The 26,023-nt window shown below is 36.8% G+C and overlaps 1 protein-coding gene across 5 annotated transcripts in view; it reads left to right on the top strand.

Moving 5' to 3' along the window:
- LOC127876149 (protein diaphanous homolog 2-like) overlaps nucleotides 1-26,023 on the top strand; it is an 84,376-nt gene that overhangs the window by 29,663 nt on the left and 28,690 nt on the right. For 3 of the 5 annotated variants that reach the window (XM_052421137.1, XM_052421136.1, XM_052421138.1), the window contains 10 exons: nucleotides 98-317; nucleotides 5,619-5,737; nucleotides 7,156-7,272; nucleotides 8,328-8,443; nucleotides 8,691-8,860; nucleotides 18,519-18,902; nucleotides 21,314-21,425; nucleotides 22,449-22,544; nucleotides 23,144-23,340; nucleotides 25,765-25,851. In XM_052421137.1, the coding sequence (XP_052277097.1) occupies nucleotides 98-317; nucleotides 5,619-5,737; nucleotides 7,156-7,272; nucleotides 8,328-8,443; nucleotides 8,691-8,860; nucleotides 18,519-18,902; nucleotides 21,314-21,425; nucleotides 22,449-22,544; nucleotides 23,144-23,340; nucleotides 25,765-25,851 (1,618 nt within the window). Of the gene's footprint in view, nucleotides 1-97; nucleotides 318-5,618; nucleotides 5,738-7,155; nucleotides 7,273-8,327; nucleotides 8,444-8,690; nucleotides 8,861-13,833; nucleotides 13,954-18,518; nucleotides 18,903-21,313; nucleotides 21,426-22,448; nucleotides 22,545-23,143; nucleotides 23,341-25,764; nucleotides 25,852-26,023 lie in introns of all 5 variants that reach the window. The other 2 variants (XM_052421135.1, XM_052421134.1) reach the window with 1 other exon arrangement.

Here is a 26,023-nt window from a genome sequence, read left to right as displayed (position 1 = left end):
GGAAAGTGTTGTTCCTGTGATGACACTTTAAGAACATGCATTTAACCCCCTTTTCACAGAGTGCAGCTCTTATGTTTTGGTGTGTGTTATATTTCAGACATAAGAAAGCGCTGGAGGGAATCACGACATGTGGGGAGATCCGTGGTCAGGAGCGGTTCGTGCCAATTATCATGGGCCTGGGAATGCGTGATAACGAGCCTATGCAGGTGGCCTGTATACAGCTTGTAAACGCTCTTGTGTCCACGCCAGATGACCTAGATTTCAGATGTCACCTTAGAAACGAGTTCATGAGGACAGGGCTAATTGATCTGTTACCGGTAAGCATGGGAGCTGATAAAATGTTTTTGGCTATGTGTTTCGAAAACTTGGCCCCCATTAACTCAAGCTATTCTTAGATTTAAGAACAAAGAGAGAAAATAATGGTTATTTTGCCAATGTGTTTGAAAGCAGTGTCAAGTGTGTCTTTTATGAATATTTATGAATATTTATGAATGAAGAATGTTTTAGTTTGCGATTGTGAATAGCAAGTAAGATCAAGTTCTAGCACTCCTGCAATATAATATTGATACTATGCCAATTAGTCTGTTAATAATGGCAATAGTCATTATGAATCATGATGTATGATATTGGTAAATATATGTACTGTGATTTTGAGATCATTTTAGTATGAGCCTTGCCCTGGGGAAATGGGGATTACTGCATGTGCGTAACGTGTCGTCCCAGATTAGCATTTGCAGTCCATTCAGGCTAAACAAGGAAGAAACTTTTCTCTTGTATTCTTATGCCCCGGATCAAAAATCGGGGGTATATTGTTTTTGGCCTGACTGTCTGTCATTCATTGTGTGTGTCCCAATACTTTAACCTTGGTTAAAGTTTTGCGATAACTTGTGCAATATTGAAGATAGCAACTTGATATTTGGCATGCATGTGTATCTTATGAAGCTGCACATTTTGAGTGGTGAAAGGTCAAGGTCAAGGTCATCCTTCAAGGTCAAAGGTCTAAAAAATAATTCAAGGGAAGTAAAAAGCTTTAAAAGGGAGATAATTACTAAACCTGCCAAATGTTATATTGAAATTTTATTTCAAAGAAGTGCAATAGGGGGCATTGTGTTTCTGACAAACACATGTCTTGTTTATTTAAGTCTCTTATTAACCCTTTCCCCCATAAGAAGTGAAGTGAAAATGGCTTTTTCAACCAGCATAAAACCAGAACAGCCTGCGAGTCTTTTGCAGTCTGTTCATGTTTTATGCTGTTTGTTGCTCATCAGTATCTAAGGGATGGAAATGAAGCCTTTAAAACTTGAATCTAGTTAGAAAGGTCTTTAATTAAATTTAACTTTCTAAGGGACCAAAAATGTGTCAAAATACGTATCTAAGGGATAAAGGGTTAAGACAAATCCAGTCGTAGTGGAAAGTGTTGTCCTTGATTAGCATGTGTGCACATCAAAGACTAATCTTGAAAATCTTTTAAGGCACATGCATCAAGATGGGTTTTCCCAGAGCGCAGCTGATAGGTTATTGGTCCCCTACCGGTTTCACCAGAGGGGACTTATGGTTTGCGCTCCGTCTGTCAGTCTGTCTGTCAGTCTGTCTGTCTGTTAGTCAGTCCGTCACACTTTTCTGGATCCTGCGATAACTTTTATAGTTCTTAATATTTTTTCATGAAAATTGAAACATGGATAGATGGCAATATGGACATTATGCACGTCATTTCATTTCTTTACTACGTCAAAAATTCTGGTTGCTATGGCAACAAATAGACTAAAAATACTGCTGAAAATGGTGGCTTCTGGATCCTGCGATAACTTTTAAAGTTCTTAATATTTTTTCATTAAACTTGAAACATGGATAGATGGCAATATGGACATTATGCACGTCATTTCATTTCGTTACTTCGTCAAAAATTCTGGTTGCTATGGCAACAAATATAAAAAAAAATATGGAATTTCTGACAATGGTGGAGCCGGTAGGGGACTTATATTGCTGGGCAATAGTCTTGTTGGTAATTATTTATGTAGTATGATTCATTCTAAGGTCATTTGAATAGTTCAAGTAATTGCTGTTAATCCCAACACATGCAGCTTCAAGAATGCATTTAAGCTGTGCTCTGTGAATAGGGGGTTTAATGCATGTGCGCAAAATGCCATCCCAGATCAGCCTGTGCAGTCAGCACACGCTAATCAGGGACGAAACTTTCACCCTTAACTGGTTATATGCTAAGAAGAGACTTTCTTTAAACAAAATATATAATCATAGCAGACTGCACAGGCTTATCTGGGACGGCACTTTGCACACTTGCATTAAGCCCCCTTTTCACAAAGCATGGCTCAATTTTATATTTAGTTGCCCATATTTGCTGTTGACAAAAAGGTAACAGAGATGTATAATGTGAACTCATTTTGATATGTCTATTGCAACCTGAATTTGTTAACAGCTTGTTATCCCCCGCCATAGGCGGAGGGATATTGTTTTGGCGTTGTCTGTCCGTCTGTCCTTCCGTCTTTCCGTCTGTCTGGAGCCATATCTTGGAAGTGTTTTGGCGGATTTCATTGAAACTTGGTATGAGTATATAAATATGGCTAACAGGATGATGCACGCCAAATGGCATTGTACACCATCTGTTAATAAACGAGTTATGGCCCTTTGTATCTTGAAAGAATGCTTTTTAATATAAGCTTACAGCTTTATCTCCATTAACACATGAGTCAGAGCCATGAAACTTGCCATAGTTGTTCTCAATCATCTGGGGGGTGCTTCACATTCAACACCCATAATCCTAGAGGCTAAGGTCAAGGTCACACATTGAGGTCAAAGGTCACAAATTTGATCAATTATTCATTATTTATAATTTAGTCATTCCTTTATTATGCCATGAAACTTGCTATAGTTGTTCTCTATCATCTGGGGTTGCTTCACATTCAACACCCATAATCCTAGGGGCTAGGGTCAAGGTCACACATGGAGGTCAAAGGTCTACACCCATCCATAAACAAAAATTATATGGCGGGGATATCAATTCAACAAATTTACTTGTTAATATTGTGTACACTTGGATTTCTGTGGATATAAGGAAATGCTGATGTAGGATTTAATAAGTAATATGTCTATATATGTTGTGTCTCACATAATAATGAATGGTGTTTTACAGCTTGACATATCTGATTTCTGCTTTAATGTTTGTGATATAAGGTTAATTGTCTTTTTCGTAATTATGTGTTGTGTGTTACTTTTTTGTGCGGAAAATAGCTCATAAATGAAATATTTTCTTTGAAGTATTTATACTTAAAATGTTGTTTAGTTTTGGAAATGAGTATCTAAATACTAGTTCTATTAGTTCTATGTCTGAAAAAATACATAAACAAAACATATTTCACATATTTTATTGCACATGTTTTCCCAGGAGTTATTTGCTCTGCTAGAGAGTGTACAGAAATATTGCAGACATTTACATTGTCATGTTCTTTGCATGGAAAGCATAGAAGATTTTTCAATTCTAATAATGAACATTGTAGTGCAGAAAACAAGGGGATCAATACGTTTGTATAAATGTTTGGTTGCGCAAAACATTAATTTAAGAATTGAAGTGTTGTCATAGTGAGTAAAGAATACATGGGCTCAATGTAGATTGTAATTTTTAAGATGGTATTCAATAAAACAAAAGGTTTCAGTTTTAAAGGATGTGATAAGCATATCTCTTGTCTACAGCTCATTGAGCAATCCCTTTTTAACATGGACCTCTGTCACTAAGGGGCCTAATTATAACCGACAGGTGCATATATCTATGGCAATAAACCAGCTGTCGTTTAGGGCCATTTCAGAGGTGTTTACCAGATAGGACATAACATTAATTAATTTATGCATATTTGATAAAGAAAGAATTGTGCCTATTTAGGCTCATGCAAATATTTTGTGAGTAAAAGTTTGCGAATTTGAACTCGGCAAATGTTAGTGCTTTCACTTTAAATAAAGGATCTCATACTAATAAATTTTCCACTAACTGATGCAGATACAAGTTGTTTATATATAACATGTGTACAGTTTGCTTTAAAATGGTTGAAATAAATGCTTGTGACAATGTTTTTTGAATTAGAATTCATTATTTATTATAATATAATTTAATAAGAAGATATCCTTTTTTAATTGGCATGCATTTTTGTCAATGATAATTGCACCAGGTTTAGGGAAAACTGGGCAGGTGTGTAATGTGTACCCTGATCAGCATGTGCTAGGCAGGTGTGTAATGTGTACCCTGATCAGCATGTGCTGGACAGGTGTGTAATGTGTACCCTGATCAGCATGTGCTGGGCAGGTGTGTTTTGTGTACCCTGATCAGCATGTGCTAGGCAGGTGTGTAATGTGTATCCTGATCAGCATGTGCTGGACAGGTGTGTAATGTGTACCCTGATCAGCAAGTGCTGGGCAGGTGTGTAATGTGAACCCTGATCAGAATGTGCTAGGCGGGTGTGTTATGTGTACCCTGATCAGCATGTGCTAGGCAGGTGTGTAATGTGTACCATGATCAGCATGTGCTAGGCAGGTGTGTAATGTGTACCCTGATCAGCATGTGCTGGACAGATGTGTAATGTGTACCCTGATCAGCATGTGCTGGGCAGGTGTGTAATGTGTACCCTGATCAGCATGTGCTGGGCAGGTGTGTAATGTGTACCCTGATCAGCATGTGCTGGGAAGGTGTGTAATGTGTACCCAGATCAGCATGTGCTGGACAGGTGTGTAATGTGTACCCTGATCAGCATGTGCTGGGCATGTGTGTAATGTGTACCCTGATCAGCATGTGCTGGGCAGGTGTGTAATGTGTACCCTGATCAGCATGTGCTTGGCAGGTGTGTAATGTGTACCCTGATCAGCATGTGCTGGGCAGGTGTGTAATGTGTACCCTGATCAGCATGTGCTAGGCAGGTGTGTTATGTGTACCCTGATCAGCATGTGCTAGGCAGGTGTGTTATGTGTACCCTGATCAGCATGTGCTAGGCAGGTGTGTAATGTGTACCCTGATCAGCATGTGCTAGACAGGTGTGTAATGTGTACCTGATCAGCATGTGCTAGGCAGGTGTGTAATGTGTACCCTGATCAGCATGTGCTAGGCAGGTGTGTAATGTGTACCCTGATCAGCATGTGCTAGGCAGGTGTGTAATGTGTGCCCTGATCAGCATGTGCTAGGCAGGTGTGTTATGTGTACCCAGATCAGCATGTGCTAGGCAGGTGTGTAATGTGTACCCTGATCAGCATGTGCTAGGCAGGTGTGTTATGTGTACCCTGATCAGCCTGTGCAGTCTGCAAGGCGAATAAGAAACAACCCCTTCTGCTTTTATTGACTTTTTTGTTTACAGGAAGTCCTTTCTGAACAAAAATTCAGTCTCTACAGAAAGTGTTCCCTGCTTTGCCTGTGCAGACTGGACAAGCTAATCTGGGATGTCACTTTACGCAGATACATAAAGCCCGGTTTCCCCAGAATTAGGTTCATATAATTCCACCCAAAGATATCTGTTCACAATGACATGCATTCTTGCCAATGATATGCAGTGAACTGTGATGGTATTAAGAGTCTCAGGTAATCCTTACACACTAGTTTGGTATGATAACATTTCTCTGTATGTCAGACATTGGACACACCTGGGGACAATGAGCTGCAGACACATCTCAGCATCTTCCATGAACACACGGACGAAGACTACGACGAGTTCTCACACAGATACGAAAATGCACGCATCGAGTTTGAGTATCCTTTATGGTCAAATATAGCTCCGCCATTCTTCCATTGTTTTCAACTGTCTTAAGTAGTGTTCTTTTTTTTAAATCCCTCCTGTACATGGAGGCATATGTTTTTGGCAATGTCCGTTCTTCCCTATGAAAGCAACATTTTTGTGTCCAGAGCCATTTCTTGGAACTGCTTGGTCTGATTTCGTTGTACGAGTATATCAATGGATAAGAGGATGATGCATGCCAAATGACATCCCAATCCATTTGCAAATAATTGAGTTATGGCCCTTTTTGACTGAAAATAACATCTTTGAACTGCTTGGGCAGATTTTGTTGAAATTAGGTATGAGTTTATATATGGATAAGGATGATGCATGACAATATGCAAGGCCAGCCATTTGTAAATACAAAAGCTTTAGCCCTTTTCGATTTGAAAAACCCCTTAATAAGTATTATTTTTGCTGCCTTAAGCTGTATCTCCAAAAACATATGAGCCACAGCCATGCATTTTGCCACAGTATTTCTCAATCATCTGTGGCTGAGTTCACATACAAGACCCATAACAATAGAGGCAAGGTCAAGGTCACACATTGTGGTCAAAGATCTAAACTTTTATGAATTATTCTTAATTGAGCAGTTACTTCACTATGCATCAAGGGATTTTATTTTATTTTTTAACAATTGTTCTTCTTTATCTGGCTTTGTGTCCAAGTAAGACTCAAGTCTGTAGGGTGAAGGTTACAATATGGGGTAAAGTGTTTTGATTAAATATGCCTAATTTGGTTAGGATTCTACTATACATCAAGGGATTTTCAAATGCCCTGATGTAAGTGTTCATCATTATCACATGCAAGACACATGCCCATATGGCTTAAGTTAAGGTTAAACAAAATTGTTGCACAATACCTATAACCATTTCTTTCTCAAAATATTTCAAGTATTTTTTTTTGCAGACTTTATAATTTAAACTTGGTTTGGAGTATTTACACAGATAGGTAAATGAGGTACAGTAATTGTCCTTTAACACAATTTTTGAATAACACCACCTTTAAACATCATCTTTTGTTGCTTAACTTTTTTTTTTACTTAATTTTTGATTTTGTTTTTGATTTTGTTTATGAGGTGCCTCATTAATACCTACTTTCATAGGTTTCATAAAACCTTTATTAAAGTGTATCAATGAAAGATGCGTTGAGAGCATTTTGCAGGGGAAATAAATTCAACAAAATTGTTATTTAACTTGTGTTTTATGGTGCTAATTCAAAAAGTGACGTTTGATCTTCGAATTTAGCTTATTTGAAACTCAGTTATAAACACTTTTAAATGGAAGGAATGTTATAAATAACGGGTGTTTTGCAAAAATAATTATAGTTGCCACAAATTCATATTTCTTTAGTCCCTTGCTCTTGTATGTATATTCTTTGACTTGTATGCTAGTGACCCAGAACAGTGTTTCCAGCTGATCAACAACACAGTGCGGGACACGGTGGCCGGTCCCTACTTCCTGTCCATACTGCAGCATCTCCTGTGTGTCAGGGATGACCTCTACGCCAGGTAGGTTACTTGTATGACCTCTAACTGTTTGTGTACATGAGCTTTGGTCTGTGTAGGCTATAGCAGACTGCACAGGCTACCGTAATTACTCTTAAGTTTTTGGACACTTAAAAATAATTATTTTTTTTCTTGTCCGAAAATTTAGATACGAAAAACATTCAAAAATTACTAGTGTCCGAAAATTTAGAGACATGTTATGGTTGTTTGTCAATTATTATAATGAAATAAAACCAATTAATAAATGTGCAATAATTGTATTGTGTTAAACTCCTCTTTCCCTTCTTTAAATAAAGTACACATTCAGGTATTTGCAATCTCTTACCTAAAAAGGTATAAAAAAAGTCAAAAACAACCATAGTGCTTTCTGTATACAATATCATTTCAAATGCGGCTGGGTGAAACCATTGTTTATTTTACAAGTAAACATGGTAATCTACCCAATAATGCAATTGTAATGGTCCATTGCCCTAAGGGCATTCCATACCAGGTTTTATTACATTAATCAGGTTGTAAAACTTCATGATCGAAAAGCGAAAACTAGGCGGAAATCTAGTAAACTAGCGCTGTAAAATATACTGTCCGAAAAATTGGAGTTATTCATTATGGACGAAAATCCGTATGTCAGAAAATATAGTCACGAAAAATAAATAATTGTCTAAAAAAGAGGGTGTCTGAAAACTTAGTTTTAAAAAACTTAGAGTAATTACGGTAATCTGGGACGACACTTTCCTCATATATTGGATTTTTGCTTAGAAAAGACTTCCTTGTAACAACAAAGATAATAAAAGCAGAAAGCGCTGTTCCTAATTAGCCTGTTCAGACTTCACAGGCTAATCTGGGACAACACCACACACAAGCATTATGCCTGGTCCTCCAAAAATCAGGTTCAAAAAGTTAACAATTGAGCTGGGATTCTTCCTTTCTTGCCATTACCACAGAAGACTTGTGTACTAGGTGCAGGAGATGTTTTATGCCAGAGATGAAACTTTTTATTTTATATATCTATTTTTTATGTTTATTAAATTGCAAATTGTAAAAATTGTCACTTCTTCCAGGCCCCAGTTCTACAAGCTGATAGAGGAATGTGTCACGCAAATCGTTCTACATCGGAATGGTTTTGACCCAGATTTTAGGAAACCTCGCTTTGAAATTGACGTTAACTATCTTCTTGGTGAGACACTTTCAGATCCAGATCTCTGTTGCTGCTAACATAATTAATTGTAACTGATGGAAGATAGCATCACTTGGAACAGTATTCATCTTGTTAATAAATGTCTAGGTTTTCTAGCTTTTATAGATAAGTACCAAGCAATCTTTCATTATACTTCTCATTATACTTTGCTATTTTATTCAGAATTTACACGATATTAAAAAAAAGGAACCACATGCCTGTTAACATGCAAGTTATCCCTTTCTAGACAATTTGACTGAAAAGTCCAAATTTGAAGACAATGAGGTGTCAATAGTGGAAATCAACTCCAAACTAGAAACAGCATTAACTGCTAAACAGGAGTCTGAAGCGAAAGTGGTGACCATGGAAACAAAAATAAAGACATATGAAGCTGAACTGGCCGCCTTGAAAGAAAAGGTGAGAAAACAAGGACACTTAAGAAATATTTGTCAAAAAAGTATTACTTTTAGGTGGTTTTAAAATATAAATATTTCTGAATTTGTGTCTTTTTTTAGCTACTTTAAATTGTCTACTTTTAATAGTTTTATTGTCCAGCGGGGCTTATGTCATGGTCCTGTGTCCGTCGTGTGTGCGTCCGTGCGTCCGTGCGTTAACTTTTTCTTTAAACATCTTCTTCTCCTAAACTACAAGTCCAATGCTGATACTTCTCACAAATGTTCCTGGGGTGAACCTCTTTCAAATTTGTCCAAATTATGCCCCTGGGGTCAAATTTGACCCACCCCGGGGGTCAATAAATTGAACATATGCTTATATAAAGCCTATTTTGTGCAAACTTTAAAAATCTTCCTGTCCATAACTACAAGTCCAATTCTGATAAAACTTCTCACAACTGTTCCTGGGGTGAACCTCTTTCAAATTTGTTCAAATTATGCCCCTGGGGTCAAATTTGACCTCGCCCCGGGGGTCAATAAATTGGAACATATGCTTATATAAAGCCTATTTTGTGCAAACTTTAAAAATCTACTTGTCCATAACCGTATGGCATAGGGCTACCAAATTTGGTATGTAGTGACATCTAATAGTCCTCTACCAAGTTTGTTCAAATTAAGCCCTTGGGATCAAATTTGACCGTTCCCCAGGGGTCACAAAATTGAACATTATGCTTATATTGGGCCTATTTTGTGCAAACTTTAAAAATCTTCTTGTCCATAACCATTGGGCCTTTTTCTACCAACTTTGGTATGTATTAAAATCTTAAAGTTCTCGACCAAGTTTTTAGCATAGGTGCAACGCACCTATGCTTAAGGTATATACGACATTTCGAAAACCCACATCGATCGGTTGACCATTATGAAGCCTTACCTGATCAAAAATCAGACGAAATATCTATTTAATTTAGTATATGGTAATTCTTACATTTTTTTTTGGAATCGTTTTTCTAACGTTTTCTTCCAAGAATATTGCTGACACCGTTTTAGTGAATTTTTCTAAGACCGTTTTACGTGAAAAAACCTTCTAAACTAAAACAAATTTTGTTCGTAAAACAATTCTGTTCTTGTTGATAGTGACCTCACACCTAATTTCTATTTCCTTTGTTTACTGTTCTGTGAGAGGTCAAATGTTTACATAACTGAATTCATAAGGCCCTGGTTTAAGGATATGTAACATTTCATCAGTTAATTAAAAATAGAAATTAAAACATATTCTCAGCAGGAAGTGGGGCATAAAGCACTTTTATTCTTTGAAAATGTGTAAAAAATGGCGGAGTACGATGAATGTTTTCTGATTTATGACATGGATTCTGACCTGCCTTTCTATGGATTTGATGAAGTAGAGTTTGAAAGTAATAGAGATGTGTTAATTGAAGTTAAAATGATTTACTTTGAGCCAGAAATTAACGTTACGAGTAGAGCTAACGGTTTTAAATGTGGCATCGGATTAAATGGATTCGCGCGAATTCTGGACGAGTGTTGTGTCTGTAAAATATTAAATGGAAAGCTGTAAATGTATCAAGTCGGAAAAGAAAACGGATGGTTTCATAATGGTATGCGTGAAATAATGTAATTCTACGTATTTATTTTCATAGTTATGTCATTTTGTAACCATTCACATTCGTCACTATTTGGAATTCCCGTTTCTAAAAATAGAACATTTTGGTAACAAGGGGGGCGACTCGTGATGTAAGCAATCGTTAAGGTTACAATATACTTAATAATCAAGTCAATACTAAATAATCGAGTCATGAAGGGCTGTACTCTCTAAACAAATCATCATATTTTCCACGAAGGCATGTTATACACTTTAGACTGTTGTTCTGGTTTTATCGTTTGGAGATATTGATAGGGTAAGCATAGGTGTTCACTACTAAATCCCTGAAATAGGATAAAGTTGGAGATTAAAGTAAAAAAATGGCACTACAAAAGGTTACAATCCACTAGAAAACGGCCGAAAAAAAGGCGCAAAAACAGTCAATTTTGATACATGACATATCTTTTTTATTGCTTAAATCGATTCAGCTAAGAATGCCTGTCAAGAAAAGGTATGGTTATGGGGGTCTCTATGTGCAAAATGTTGTATTTATTTTCGCTCAAAGTTGTCGCTTTAACATCAAAACATATAAGGAAACTATTTATTATATTTTAACCTAAACATTTGCTTCAGCAGCAACTTCCCTGTATCTTGCAACTATGCTTTCAGCGCCATCGGCGCTCTCGTTTCAAATTATGCCCTGGGGTCAAATTTGACCCTGCCACGGGGGTCACAATAATGCACATATACTTAAATAAGGCCTATTTTGTGCAAACTTAAAAAATCTTCTTGTTCAAAATTAATGAGCCTAGGGCTACTAAATTTGGTATGTAGAGACATCTAATAGTCCTCTACCAAATTTGTTCAAATTATTCACCTGGGCTCAAATTTGACCCTGCCCCGGGGGTCACAAAACTGAACATATGCTTATATAAAGCCTCTTTTGTGCAAACTTAAAAAATCTTCCTGTCCATAACCATTGGGCCTAGGGCTACCAAATTCGGCATGTAGTGACATCTTATAGTTCTCTACCAAGTTTGTTCAAATTATGCCCCTGGGGCCAAATTTATCCCTTGAAGGCTCCCATTAAAAGTTGTTCAAGAAAATTTAATTCGTCCAAAAACATGGCCACAGGAAGTCGTTGAACTTTGCATGTTTATGCGTTTTTGCTATTTATTCATTATGGGATGAATAAACTATTTTCTTCTCAAACTAAAAGTTTATCAAAATACACTTGGAATAACTTTTTAATTAAAAGAGATAAATGCATACATGTCGAGCGTGAAAGGTAGACAAACATGTTAACTATCCATAAATGTTAACCCTTTACCAAACGACACATTTTGGACTGTCCTAAATTTAAAGAGATTGCAGACGAGAAATAATATTGTAAAGGACTATTTATAAATTGGCTGGATGGGGTAGAAATCATTGTGATAAAAGGAGAAATTGCTCATCATGAGCACTTTCTCTGGCATCTGTTATCACTTCAGAGACAATTTATGCCCTATTTTGTTTAAACTTTGGAAGAATGTTTATCTTGCCAATATCTAGGCCACGCTTGTATCTGTGTGTGACCAGGTCAAATCTTAGGAAACCCTTGTAATAACATCTCTAGAAGTCTCAAATATGACCCAATCATGATCAGATTGTTTATCTTGACAATATCTAGGCCAAATTTGAATCTGAGACAAGTGTGTTAAAAAAATAGGTCACTAGGACAAATAAAAGAAAAAAAGGTGCCACTTGATAAGCCAAATTTATGACCCATGCAGTCTTGATGGCACTTTATATAATGGTCAGAATGTTGATCTGTGAAATATCTAGCACACGTTTGAGTCTTGGTTATGTGTATCTTAACAAAGTCACAAGGTCAAATCTAAGAAAAATCTTGTAATCCCTTTAAAATCCAAATTGATGTCACAATGTTTATAAAAGAAGATAAGAATGCGTATTCTTGCATTATCTATGCCATGTTTGAATCTTTGAAAAGTGAGCACACCAGGTCAAATCCTAGAAAACTCTTTAAAAAACCCTCTTAATGCCTTTTCTTGTGACCTTAATTTAATGAAACTTAGCCTGAGTGTTTGTCAAGGCGATATCTAGATAAAATTTTAATCTGGGGCACATGAAGTAAAAAAGACAATGTCTCCATGTCTAATCTTGATGATTGGTGTACCCTTGAACTCAGGTGAGCCCTTGTATGGTCCTCTTGAGGTGCAGTGTACTTCTGACATGAGTATCGAGTTAAATTAATGATTGACCAATTATTCTTCACAAAAGTAAACAATTACAATTTCTGAAGTTATTTGTAAGAAATGACTGTTAAAGTGCATACATTCTATGCTTACTGTCTTAACTTGCGACATTTTACACCTCAAATATCTGCGTACGTCTGTTAGCTCACAAAGAATGAACAGGTGAGATATTGCATGGCTCATGCTTAGCTGTATACATGAGCTGTTTACAATAAGGTGACCCAGACTACTGCTGAGCCTCGTGCTGGGAAAATGGTGTTTAATGCAGTCCGCACAGGTTTATCAAGAGCTACACTCTCTGCCTGAACTCGATTTATGTTAAGAAAAGATGTCCTAAAAACAGAAAATCCCCAAAAAGCAGAAAGTTTCATCCCTTGTGAACCTGTGAGGACTTCGCAGTCTTATCTGCAAGGACACTTTAAGCTTATGCATTAAGCCCCATTTTCCCAGAAGGCAGCTCATATGAATGATTCATACCGAGCACTAAGATTTCGATATAGACTGTCCATAGACTTGGGGCTAGTTTGAAGGGTAGAAATCCTATACACAGTCAAACACAAATGTTCCCTTCAAATATTTTAAACATTATTTATGGCCCCTAGTTTACTGGCTGAATCATGCTCATCATGGCTGTGTTGGATTTGAGAGCTTTTCCAGTTGGGTTCAATGATCTGCATGCTGTATGTAAGACATTAATTTGTGACCTAAATGTCTGTTTTCTCACAGGATGCATACGAGATTTCTACAAGTGTGTCTTATGGAGTTCAATCGGATACTGTTTTTATAAGGATGATAGTTATGGTTATACGTAGAGTAAACTTTATGGCTTATATTGAAATGTTATGGTGTATTATTGACTCATGTTTCACATTGGGAGATCAGCTATTAGGTGCTTAGCTGATCAGTCCAAATGACAGCTGTTTAACCAACCGGTTTGATGTTCTGTTACGGCAGAATTTACCAAAAAATCATTTATTTAAAAAAATATATTTTATTGACATGCATATACAATCATTATTAAGATTATGGCGTTTTTCTAATTACAGCACTTTTATAAAATCATGTAAATGTGAAAATAAATGTAGATATTTTCCTATAATGTGCAAATGTTCAATCTCATGACTATGCATACATGCCAATCAGATGAAGGTTGAGCAGAAAAATGCCTTGGAGGGGAAACTAGCTCAGGCGCAAGCACCCAAGACTGTTAACGTAGTATGCCTGAAATGTGAGGCAGCAAGTAAAAGTTTGTCTTCTGACGTGGTGCGTGTAAATATGACATCAACCTCTGCACTTGCTGTGATTTTCAGAAACCTTTTGTGTGTCGTGTTGGTTGGCATTTAAGCTAAGATTGCTTTGTACACATTTTCAATCTCTGTGAAATAAAGGGTTGGTTTATTTCTTTATGTAATAAATTGTTTCAAACCTGTTTCCTTTTAATTTAAAAGATGATTGTAGTGATTGTACAAAGGCACCATAATGACCTTAGTGGTTTCCTACCTATATAGCTCGTGAATACTTAACTTAAGATGAATGATAATGAATTCTTAAAGTTATATCCCTTGGATGAAAATACCTATATTCAACTTTGAGTTTGTTTGTTTGCTTGTATGGAATTTTAACTGTTCTAAATTGTTAAGCAATATTTTAGTAGTGTGAATTATGAAATGTGTTTCAAGGCAGTCCAAGGCCTTTGTTTGCAAAGCTTCTTGGGAAATCTTAAACTAATCTTAAGTTGTACTATAAAAGAAAATTTCTAATACAAGTTTGATTCTGCAAAATTCATTTTTTCTGCTTATAAAAGGTGAATGAAATTATTTTGCAATAGTTATTGATTTTAAATACTATAATATATAAAAAAATGTGAAGAATTGTTATGATTTAATTAAGTTTTTCAATAAGGAGCTTTGAAAAAAAGGACCCAGAGCTTTTTGCGACCAGACTTCTCATTATTTTATTCCACGCATGACCTGTCTATAGAGGACTTTCATTCATTAGTTGTATCCTCACTGGATACCAACAGATCATAAATAGATGGCATTGTGGGTTAATTCTCTTTCAAGAATTCTTGTCTTTAATCTGGTTTTATTTACAATAAATAGGAATACATCTGATACTTACAGTTTCATGTTTCTGGGCTATGTTTCATATTAACTTATTTCTGGAATCCTAGCTTCTCAAGAATAAAATTTTGACTTGTTACTAAATATATGTACTTTATCTTAAATATAACTTTTATATACTAACCATCTTTCTAAAGATTCAGCTAATGTTCAATAATCAAGCATATAACACTGTTGCAGGTTATAATTCTCCAAGTTGCTGCTAAATTTGTCTTTAAAGAGCTATTATTTAAATTCTTGAAAACTGGATTTATATGCGTGTCCTGAAGAATCACTGGGATATATGAAACACCAAACACCTTATTTCAATGTGTCCAACATTAAATTTGCATCTATATTGTGTTGTCTTTACATACTTATACATTGTACTTACAAAGCCATAATGTTTCATGTAATTGTCTATTAAATGTGTCTGTAACCCTGTGATTATGACCTTAACCAAAATAAATTTTTGTTCAGAATATAGAGATTTATAATTACAACATAAGACAAAATTAACACACAAACATGCAAGAATCATCTGATAATTGGAAACATTGTTTTCATACTTTCATACATTCATGTTATTTAAAGCTTTTAGTTTGGCAACCTTTCTGGATTTGTTGTATAGGTTAGAATTTGACCCAGTACTTTTTTCATGAAATATATAAGCTGCTCTCTTGGAAAACAGAGTTTAATGCATATGGGTATAGTGTTGTCCCAGATTAGCGAATGCAGTCCACTACTCTGACAGGGAGGACACTAAATGCACTTTCATTTAGACCTGTTTTCCCAGAGCGAGCCTCATATTCATTATTTCTCCCCATGTGATGTGTTATTTGTTGCCTAAGTTTTTAGCTCAAGCCTGTTATGCAACATGTGTTATTCATTGCAAGAGGCAACATATATGTAAAAAGGTTCAAAGATAAGTGCTTGTAAAAAGTAACACAACAAAATGTTCATGTTGCTTTTGGCCTACTGTGAAACCATTTATTTTCGACAGCACAAAATTTCGTCATTTTTATAAAAATGACGATTTCGTCAGCACTTAAATTCGCCGATTTCTGATTTTGAATTTTAAAAAATGCGTCAGTCAATATCCGATTTGTGTGTCATACATATTCGCGATCAATCGCAGTTGCGAAAAATCGTACGAATGCGGGAACACACTTGAGAATCACTGCAGGAGGTGGGGCCTGTTTGTCACATGCCAATTAACTAGTCTTTTGTTATCAAGGGACAGTAATGGACCCTCTTAATGTATGCCATTCACACATTCATTGTTATGATAAGCGGAAAAGTGGGATCGAATAACCGTTAACGAGTGTTTGTAACGGCTATGATTGATGACGACAATGATCATGTGGCCAACGTCTACTTGAAAACATCAACGCTCAAGCCGATCCATGCCGAATGGCTCATCACAAACCATTCCAAGATGGAAGGAAGAACCGATTTAATTACGGCAGGCTTTAGGAAAGCTGGACTTATTTAAAAAAATTGTCCATGTTGTGTTGATGAAACAATGTTGTTTCCTGTTTTTTTATGCTCTCTAAATGACATGAATTTATTTTTTGCAAGAAAATCAAACTAGAGTCTAGTCACTTTTGTTTATTTTCTTGGGTATGTGTTCTAGTTGGTATGATTTTTATCAAAATGCTGTCAATACCGTTTTAAAACTGTTTGTGTTATACGTAAGAGGTTCCAGTTTGTTAAGTGTTTTTTTTTCAAATAAAATGCTTTTTTATTCTGATATAAACATTAAAATTATAAACTCTATGTGTGTGTTTGTTCTTAAAAAGTAAACTACCGGTATATAAATCAATAATGTCAATAATTTAAAAATAAATAAATTGATACATATAAAATAGTAATAAGTGTGATTAAACGCAAACAATCAAACAACAAACAGCAATTAAAATATTCTTTATTAATTTGTGATAAATACGCATGTTGATCACACATCGTCATCTTTTCATTTGGTTTATTGTCTTTTATCGGCATTCGCTGCGTGATGGCTAATATGCAACACCCCTGACACAATGCACCTAATGGGTAATAAAGTTATAAACAATTAGCGCTAATTCATTACCATTCTACATAAACGAAGTCAACGCATTCGATGCAGCTGTACTGCACACGCGTTTTAAAGAAGTGTCACGTGTCAGTTAAGTACCTTGTGTAATCTACATCCCTTTGTGTCAAAACCGGATTAATCTTGATTACGAAACAGCAGTGAATGTGTGCATGGATAATGTTGGAATTTAATGCCTCATGTCTACGGTAAAGTTTTAAAATATTGTTCAACTTGCTTTTTGTTTTCGTTCAAACATAGAGCATGATTGTTCGTTAGTATCTTAAATTCGCCGATCGGTAGACTGACGAAATTTATGAAAATTAATGCCTGACGATTAATAATGGTTTCACAGTATATGGTGAAAGTTTCATATTCAAATTTGCATTTGTTATTGTGTGTGAAATTTTTGTTTAGCCATGCATGCCATACGTCCCGGATTGTCCGGGACAGTCCCGGAAATGAAGAACTTGTCCCGCTGTCCCGGAAATCTGTAAAATGTCCCGGAATTTACAAAATCCATAAATACATGTACCTTATCTTAAGCTTAACTGCACCTCGAATCTGTGTATATCTGCAGCGTCTCCATGACAATGCCTACCCGAATAGGCAGACTACAATACGTGTCAAAATCGATCAATTAACAGGGGTCCTGTTATTATATCGATTGTCTCACGTTCGCGGTCAAACCGAAAAGGCGGCATTGTTTAATGTGGTTGTAAATTGACTTTAATCTACTACGTCATTATTTCCCGCTGCGTAAGGGCAAAGGATAGTTGTTCACACATCTTAAGTCCAATATCGCTGAGTAAAAAATTAAAAGCAGTTTATGTTCGCACGTTTAACCGACAAAGAAGTTGAGTAAAAAAGAAAGCATATAAAAACGTCATCCTCACACGGTTTATTATTGTCTTGTTCTAAACCCCCAGTAAACATAACGTTAAAAAAACTATTGTGAATTGATTTGAGTTGACGATCTAACGGTACTGTATTGTTGTATTTTTTTATTATATAAATGTTATAAATGAATAAAGGCGTATCAACAACTACACGTTACACACACCGGTCTTAATAACAATAACGCAGTGACGTCACCATCTATGTTTAGAAGCTTACACTGAAAACACGTGGCTTGTATCTAGTAACGGAAGTAGAAATGTTTAATTTGACGTTAATAGATCAAGTGTATTTCGGATAGGCTTTCGAACTTTTGCTATTAACGATGCGAAACAAAAAAAAACGTACCAAAAATGCATATGTCTTTAAATATCGCTACATTTTATACATGTCCCGGAAAATCGGCAAAAGTCCCGGACAATTTAACTCAATGTCCCGGAATTGGTCTAAAAAATTATGGCATGTATGGTTTAGCTGTGTTATTTGATATTTGCATAATGGTTTTATGCTAGCTTTAATGTGATCAAATATAAAGTTGTGTACATTGCATGAAAAACTTGATAGTTTAGTTGTAATAACATATATACATGTACTTGACTATTATCTATAATTGTATATCCTATATTTAGACAGATAAGACTTTATATGCATAGTGTTACAAAGCTTGTAAATTAGAGATTTTAATAAAATAAGTTAACATTTTAATGTTAATCCTTCTGCTGTAGCTAAAGAACATCTCTCAATCTATATTTCAGATAAAGGACGGAGTAGGAAGTCAGATATCGTCTGTGATAAACAAAGGCCCAGGTGGCCCTCCCCCTCCTCCCCCTCCTCCCCCACCCCCTGGGGGAGCACCACCCGCTCCCCCACCCCCTCCATTCCCAGGAGGCCCTCCTCCTCCACCCCCACCCCCAGGCGGTCCTGGCATACCCCGCCCTCCTCCTCCCCCAGGGGGCGGACCACCCCCTCCACCACCACCCCCAGGCATGGGAGGACCCCCTGGCCCCCCTCCCCCTCCAGGATTTGCCCCTCCCCCTGCCTTCGGAATGTCTCCAGTGTCTAAAGGCCTCCCTCACGGTATGAAGCCCAAGAAGAAGTATGAAGTGAAACAGCCAATGAAGAGAGCCAACTGGAAGAAGGTGAGCATGTCCAACAATACCTCCAAGTTTGCATATATACATGCTTATAATGGTGCTTATATCATTAACATCTTGTTCTTAATGAGGCAGGGTTCGACACTAAGGCACGTCCGACAGACATTGTCTAGTAAGAACGGTGGTCGGGCTAGTAAAACTGCGGGCTAGCTTGTCCGACTGGTCGTACATAAATTAAAAAAAAATCTATACTGATTCATGTAACTTTAAATAACTTCTTTAAAAACCTTTACTTTTAATGTGTAAAATTACTTTTGTATCCGTTATTTTACATTAAAACAGAACTAGTAAATTTATATAAACGCAGAGCACTCACATGATTCATCGCTATTTTTAGATGCAAAGGAGAGCTTCTTGCAGAAATTGCTTGTTTTAATTGGTCAAGTTGTCATGAATATTTTTGATTTTCTGCAGTGTCGTAAAACTGTAGAGCATGATTTTACGACTTCTATCGAAAATCAGTATCGTCAATGTAAACATTTTTGCGTAGCAGACAAGATAATGTAACTTAAAGAATGGCTTTGTTCAAGTTCGGATTTTTGTCCGACAAATCAGTTAATAAAAAAGAATCCGACCGGACGCTTAACTGACACGAAACGTAAATATGAAGAAACACCAAAACGTTAATTTTATCCTAGATGGAAAATCGAGTCAGTTCCCATGGCTTGAATTTGACGAAGAAAAGCAAAAAAAGGGTTATTTTATTGTTTTACTCTATGCATAAAAAAATCTGGTGGTCACTGATTATTTACTGATAAATCCTGATTAAACAGTTACATGACACAATTGTGTTCATTTGCCATGTCATTTATGGTCTATTAGACATCAGGTTCGGGCTAGTACATTTAAAGAGGAGCTGGTCCGACGGTCTTGCTGTAAAAAAAGTTAATGTCGAACTTTGTGAGGTATTGCATTTTATAGGTGTTAAATGCCATACTGAACTGGTTTAATAATATTCTTTATTTTTAAACTTAATCTGAAAGTTAAAGGGATCTTTTCACGGTTTGGTAAATTGACAAAATTGAAAAAAGTTGTTTCAGATTCGCAAATTTTCGGTTTAGTTATGATATTTGTGAGGAAACAGTATTACTGAACATTTGCCATGGTCTCATATAGCCATTATATGCATCTTTTGACGATTTAAAAACGTAAACATTATAATGCGTTGCAACATGAAACGATTGAATAATATGGAGAGTTCTGTTGTTGTCGTTTAAATTTGTGAAACTATGAAGATTGCTTATATAACGTATAAGATACGCATCTTATGTATGCTTGGCAGGATAGCTCAGTTGGCTAATGCGTTTTTACTTCAGGATTCAGGGGGTCACTGGTTCGAGCCCTGCTGCGGGCTACTTTTTTTTTCCTTTTTAAAATTTTATTTTTGATTTTTTACTGGAGCTTTTTAAATTTAATGTTTACATTTATCAATATAAAGCATTTAATGACAAACTTTAAAACATGCCAAAATCTGTGAAAAGGCCCCTTTAAGTCATATAATCGGTTTGTAAATACAGACCCTGAATGTGACGTTGATTATTGTCATTCATATAATTTTTCAGAATTTCAATGCTACTAAATTAAATTAATTTAAAGTTTGTTCTCATTTCATTATAGTTATAATCTGGATCAAAATAATAATATGGGCCGTGCTCTGTTAAAAGGTTTTTTTATACAGGTGCGTAAAGTGTTTCCCAGATTAGCCTGTGCAGTCTGCACATGCTGATCTTGGACGACACTTTTGGCTTTTATGATATTTTCTGTTTAAAGTAAAGACGGAAAGTGTTGTCCCTTATTAACCTGTTAGGACAGTTCAGGCTAATCTGGGACGACACTTTACGTACATGCATTAAGCCCTGTTTTCACAGAGAACAGCCCATATGTTGATTTTGAAGTTTGAGTGTAAGTATTCAATCAACATCATATAAGTTCTTATGAGAAAGAAAATGTGTAACACAAAATATTATGTTTTGGTAAACATAAATTGAATAAGAAACATTAACATTTTCATTGTAGTTGTAATTGTCTATGATTTTCACATGCTTTTAAATCATTTTTATATCATGGACATACATTTTGATTAATTACATTGGTTGACTGATCCACAATTTGAAAACAAAAACATTGGAAAAAGACAAGCGCAAATTTCTCTTTTTCCCCTAAAATCAGAAATCCATGAATTCAAATGTACACCAAAACGTCAGTTTTTGAAAAACCACGAAATTAAATTTTAAAGAAGCAACCCTTTCTGCATAAATCTTTATGTTTCATAAGAAGAGACTTCATTTAAATGCAAATATGCCATACAGCCAGGAACATCATTTTACGCACTTGATTCAAACCATATTTTCCCAGAACCACTGCTCACAGTAGTTATGCTGTAACCATGTTGCTAGGTTGAAGCTAAGCAGCTGGACAAGAACTCCTTCTGGGTGGTGGCGAGAGAGGACAAGTTTGAGAGTGACGACATTTTCCTGGAACTCCAGACAAACTTCTCCACTAAAGCAGGTAGTGAGCATTGCCATTGTTGAAAATTTGGGCTTTATGCATGTACGTAAAGTGTCATCCCAGATTAGCCTGTGCAGTCTGCATAGGCTAATCAGGGACAATACTTTCTGCCCAGACTGAATATTGTAAGTGTGGGTTTTACTCTTTACTACTAAAATACAAACTTTGATGCATTTGTAGTCATGTAGAAAATCAAATCAAATTTAAGACATTGCTATTACGCTAAAGGTTTAAAGGCTTTGTTTCCAGTCATAAGAGCTTGATGAGCAGCTTAAAACATTTAACCTGAACAGACTGGTAGTTACTTGCAGGCTGTTCTGGTTTGAGGCTGGTTGAATATAGCCATTTTTACTTTGCTTTCAAATGGGAAAGGTTTATGTGTAATATTAGCCATTTCCCCAGGACTTGTTAGGCACAGGGGGAAGGCAGCATGGAAGGAGGTTGGTGTAGGGGTGGGGGGCACTTTGCATGTAGATTTTGAAATTTACTCTTTTTATTTACTTAAAGTCATATATAATAATATAAAATAACAAATATAAAGACATGATCAGTCAGGAAAATTGAGTGCTAAAACCACCTGGGGAAAATCCTGAATATGTAGTGTCTGTAGCCTATATAACAGTTGGAGCAGTTTTACGTGTCCATAAAGGATTACTTATCAGGTAGGTTTAAAATAAATTGCCATGTGGAGGAAGCTTATCACATGTAACACATTTTTCTTGTATCACACTCACAATCAAATGAGCCCTGCTTTGAGAAAATGGGGCTTAATGCATCTGCATAAAGTGTCATCCAAGATTAGCCTATGCAATCTGTACAGGCTAATCAACACGACAAAACTTTACACGAAAATTTCAGTAAATAAAAAATTGTCGTCCCTGATAAGCCTGTGCGAACAGAACAGGCAAGTATGGGATGACGCTTTATGCAGATGCATTAAGCCCTGTTTTCTCAAAGCAAGACTTTCATATGATTGTAAGTCACACAAGGGAAATGTGCATGGTGACTGGTTGTCTGTTACAGCTCCTGTGAATGTGACCAGTGAACAGAACCAAGACAAACCAGTCAAGAAGGGCAAAGAACTCAAAGTGCTGGATCCAAAGTCAGGGCAAAATCTGTGTATGTTGTTAATCCCTTTCATTGTTTCATTCTTGAGAAATTATAGAAAAGTATGATTGTTAAAATGTTATATCAATTTTATTAGCTCTGCTGTTTTCGGAGAAAACCCGAGATATTGTCATAGTCAGCTCGTCGTCCGCCGTCTGCCATCTGAACGCTTTCTCCAAATTCTTAAACTGAAATTACATCGAAACTTACTGCAGAATACTACCCCTATTTAAATTGTCAGGTTGTTACACGTGAAAGTTCCAGTCAAGGGTTAAATGCATGTGCGTAAAGTCTCATCCTAGATTTGCCTTTACACTTTCCGTCTAAACTGGATTTTTGTCAAGAAGAGTCAATCTTTAAGCAAAAATACAATTAAAGCAGAAAGGGTCATCCCTTATTAGCCTGTGCAGTCTTCACAGGCTAATCAGGGTGGACACTTTTCGCAAAGACTTCATTAAATATAGACTTTCCTTTTACAAAAAAAATTCCTTTATAGCGGAAAGTGTTGTCCTTGATAAGCCTGTGCGGACACATGCATCAAACAACTGGACTTTTGCTAAGAAGGGACTATTAAACCCCATGTTCACAGAGGAAGACTAAATTGTTTGCAGCGATCCTGCTTGGCTCTATCAAGGTGCCATACAAGGAGCTACACAGGCGTATTATAGAGATGGACGAGGAGAACCTGACAGCAGGCATGGTGGAGCAGCTGCTCAAGTACATGCCCGACCAGGAGGCACTCAACAAGCTGGCCGGCCTGCAGGACCAGTATGACAGCCTGGCCGAGCCGGAACAGTTCTGTGTGGTGGTAAGTACTGACTGAGCCTTGCAAACAGACTATTAGAAGTATAGTGTAAGATACATTCTCTTAGTCAGTCAGTTTGGTCACTCTGTTGGTCAGTTTGGTCTTTCTGATGTTTGCCAGTTTGGTCACTCTGTTGGTCTGTTTGGTCACAAGGTTGGTCCTTTTGGTCACTCTGCTGGTCACTTTGGTCACTCTGCTGGTCAGTTTGGTAACTCTGTTGGTCAGTTTAGTCATTCTGTTGGTCTGTTTGGCCAATCTTCTGGTTAGTTTTGTCATTCTATTGGTTAGTTTGGTCATTGTTGATCAGTATGGTCATTCTGTTCGTCAGTTTGGTCACTCTAATGGTCATTTTGGTCTTTCAATTGGTCAGTTTGGTTCCTATGGTCAGTTTGGTCACTCTGTAGGTGAGTTTGGTCACTCTGTTGGTCAGTTTAGTCACTGTGTTGGTCAGTTTTGTCTGTCTGTCAGTTTGGCCACTGTTAGTTTTTTTAAGACTTTGTTGGTCAGTTTGGTCACCCTATTAGTCAGTTAAGTCACTCTGTCAGTTTGGTCACTCTGTTAGTCGGTTTTGTCACTATGTTGTTGAGTTTGGTCACTTTGTTGGTCAGTTTGGTCTCTCTGTTGGTCAGTTTGGTCACTTTTGGTCAGTTTGGCCACTGTTGGTTGGTTTGGTCACTCTGTTGGTCAGTTTGGCCACTGTTTGTTGGGTTGATCACTCTGTTAGTCAGATTGGTCACTCTTTCGGTAATTTTTGTCACTGCGGTGGTCACTTTGGTTATTTTATAGGTCAGTTCGTGAAAATTACTCTACCTTTTCATTAGGTTTGAGGTCACTGGGGTCATGGTCAAGGTCAACAAGGCTAATAATAGATATTTCCATCACACTTTTATTACAGTTTCTCATAGCACCTTCAATATTTTTCTGATGTCTTTCATATTTGGCATGTATGTACCTTGCATGGACCTCTACCTTTTGATGAGGTTTGAGGTCGCTAGGGTAAAGGTCAAGGTCACCGAGGCTAATAATAGATTTTTCCGTCACAATTTTGTTACAGTTTCTCATAGCACCTTCAATATTTTACCAATCATTTACATATTTGTCATGTAGGTACCTTGCATGGACCTCTACCTTTTGATGAGGTTTGAGTTCACTGGGGTCAAGGTCAAGGTCACCGAGGCTAAAAATAGATTTTTCCGTCAATTTTGTTACAGTTTCTCATAGCACCTTCAATATTTTTCTGATCTCTTACATATTTTGCATGTAGGTACCTTGCATGGACCTCTACCTTTTGATGAGGTCACTGGGGTCAAGGTCAAGGTCACCGAGGCTAATAATTTTTTTTTTAAGGTGGTTAATAACACAAAAATTGACAGACCGCATCATCGGGGAGCATCCATCAGTTTCACTGATATTCTTGTTTGAATCAAATATGTCATAACACCAAATTTATTATTTGAAAGATTTTTTTTTTATGCCCAATCATCGACACATTCTAGATTTAATTGTGTTTAAATCTCGCTGAAGAAACAGTGCATCTGTATGAGTCATGTTAGTCATAATTATCCCCCGCCAGAGGCGGAGGGATATTGTTTTAGCGTTGTCCGTCCGTCCAGCTGTCCGTCCGGCCGGCACTTTTGTGTCCGGAGCCATATCTTGGAAATGCTTTGGCGGATTTCATTGAAACTTTGTATGAGTATATATATGAATAAGAGGATGATGCACGCCAAATGGCATTGTACACCATCTGTTAAAAACAGACTTATGGCCCTTTGTATCTTGAAAAAATGCTTTTTACTATAGGCACTTTTGTGTCCGGAGCCATATCTTGGAAGTGCTTTGGCGGATTTCATTGAAACTTGGTATTAGTATATATATGCATAAGAGGATGATGCACGCCAAATGGCATTGTACACCATCTGTTAAAAACAGAGTTATGGCCCTTTGTATCTTGAAAAATGCTTTTTACTATAGGCACTTTTGTGTCCGGAGCCATATCTTGGAAGTGCTTTGGCGGATTTCATTGAAACTTGGTATGAGTATATATCCCGCGCCAGAGGAGGAGGGATTTTGTTTTTGCCTTGTCCGGCTGTCTGTCCGGCTGTCCGTCCGGCTGTCCGTCCGTCTGTCACTTTTGTGTCTGGAGCCATATCTTGGAAGTGCTTTGGCGTGTTTCATTGAAACTTCGTATGAGTATATATATGGATAAGAGGATAATGCATGCCAAATGGCATTGAACACCATCTGTTAATAACGGAGTTATGGCTCTTTGTATCTTGAAAAAATGCTTGTTTGAGTGTCAAATATAATACTCTTGTGTCCAGATGCATATAGGCGGAGGATATCAATTCAACGAATTTGCTTGTTTTTATTAGATGTGTGGTGGTTTTAGATGCAACATTGATTTTCTGAACTTCTTTTCACTTGCAGATATCGTCCATCAAGAAAGTGATGCCTCGTCTCAATGCCATGCTGTTCAAGATGAGATTTGCAGAGAATATCAATGACATTAAACCAGTATGTGCATGCTTGTATGATAATCTATTTAGTTTCTCCATTAAATAATGTGAGATGTTTAAACCTAAATACATGAAGCATGCACTATTTTTCTGCCAGTAAACAACCTACTTTTATTTAATGGAATGTGGTGAATGAGTGTGCTATATCAGTGGATGGGAACCAAATCTGT

The sequence above is a fragment of the Dreissena polymorpha genome, chromosome 4 (genome assembly GCF_020536995.1).
Source record: "Dreissena polymorpha isolate Duluth1 chromosome 4, UMN_Dpol_1.0, whole genome shotgun sequence".
Classification (NCBI taxonomy): Eukaryota; Metazoa; Mollusca; class Bivalvia; order Myida; family Dreissenidae; genus Dreissena; species Dreissena polymorpha.
The sequence above is the reverse complement of the archived record's forward strand: the minus strand, read 5'-3'. Positions and strand labels throughout refer to the sequence as shown.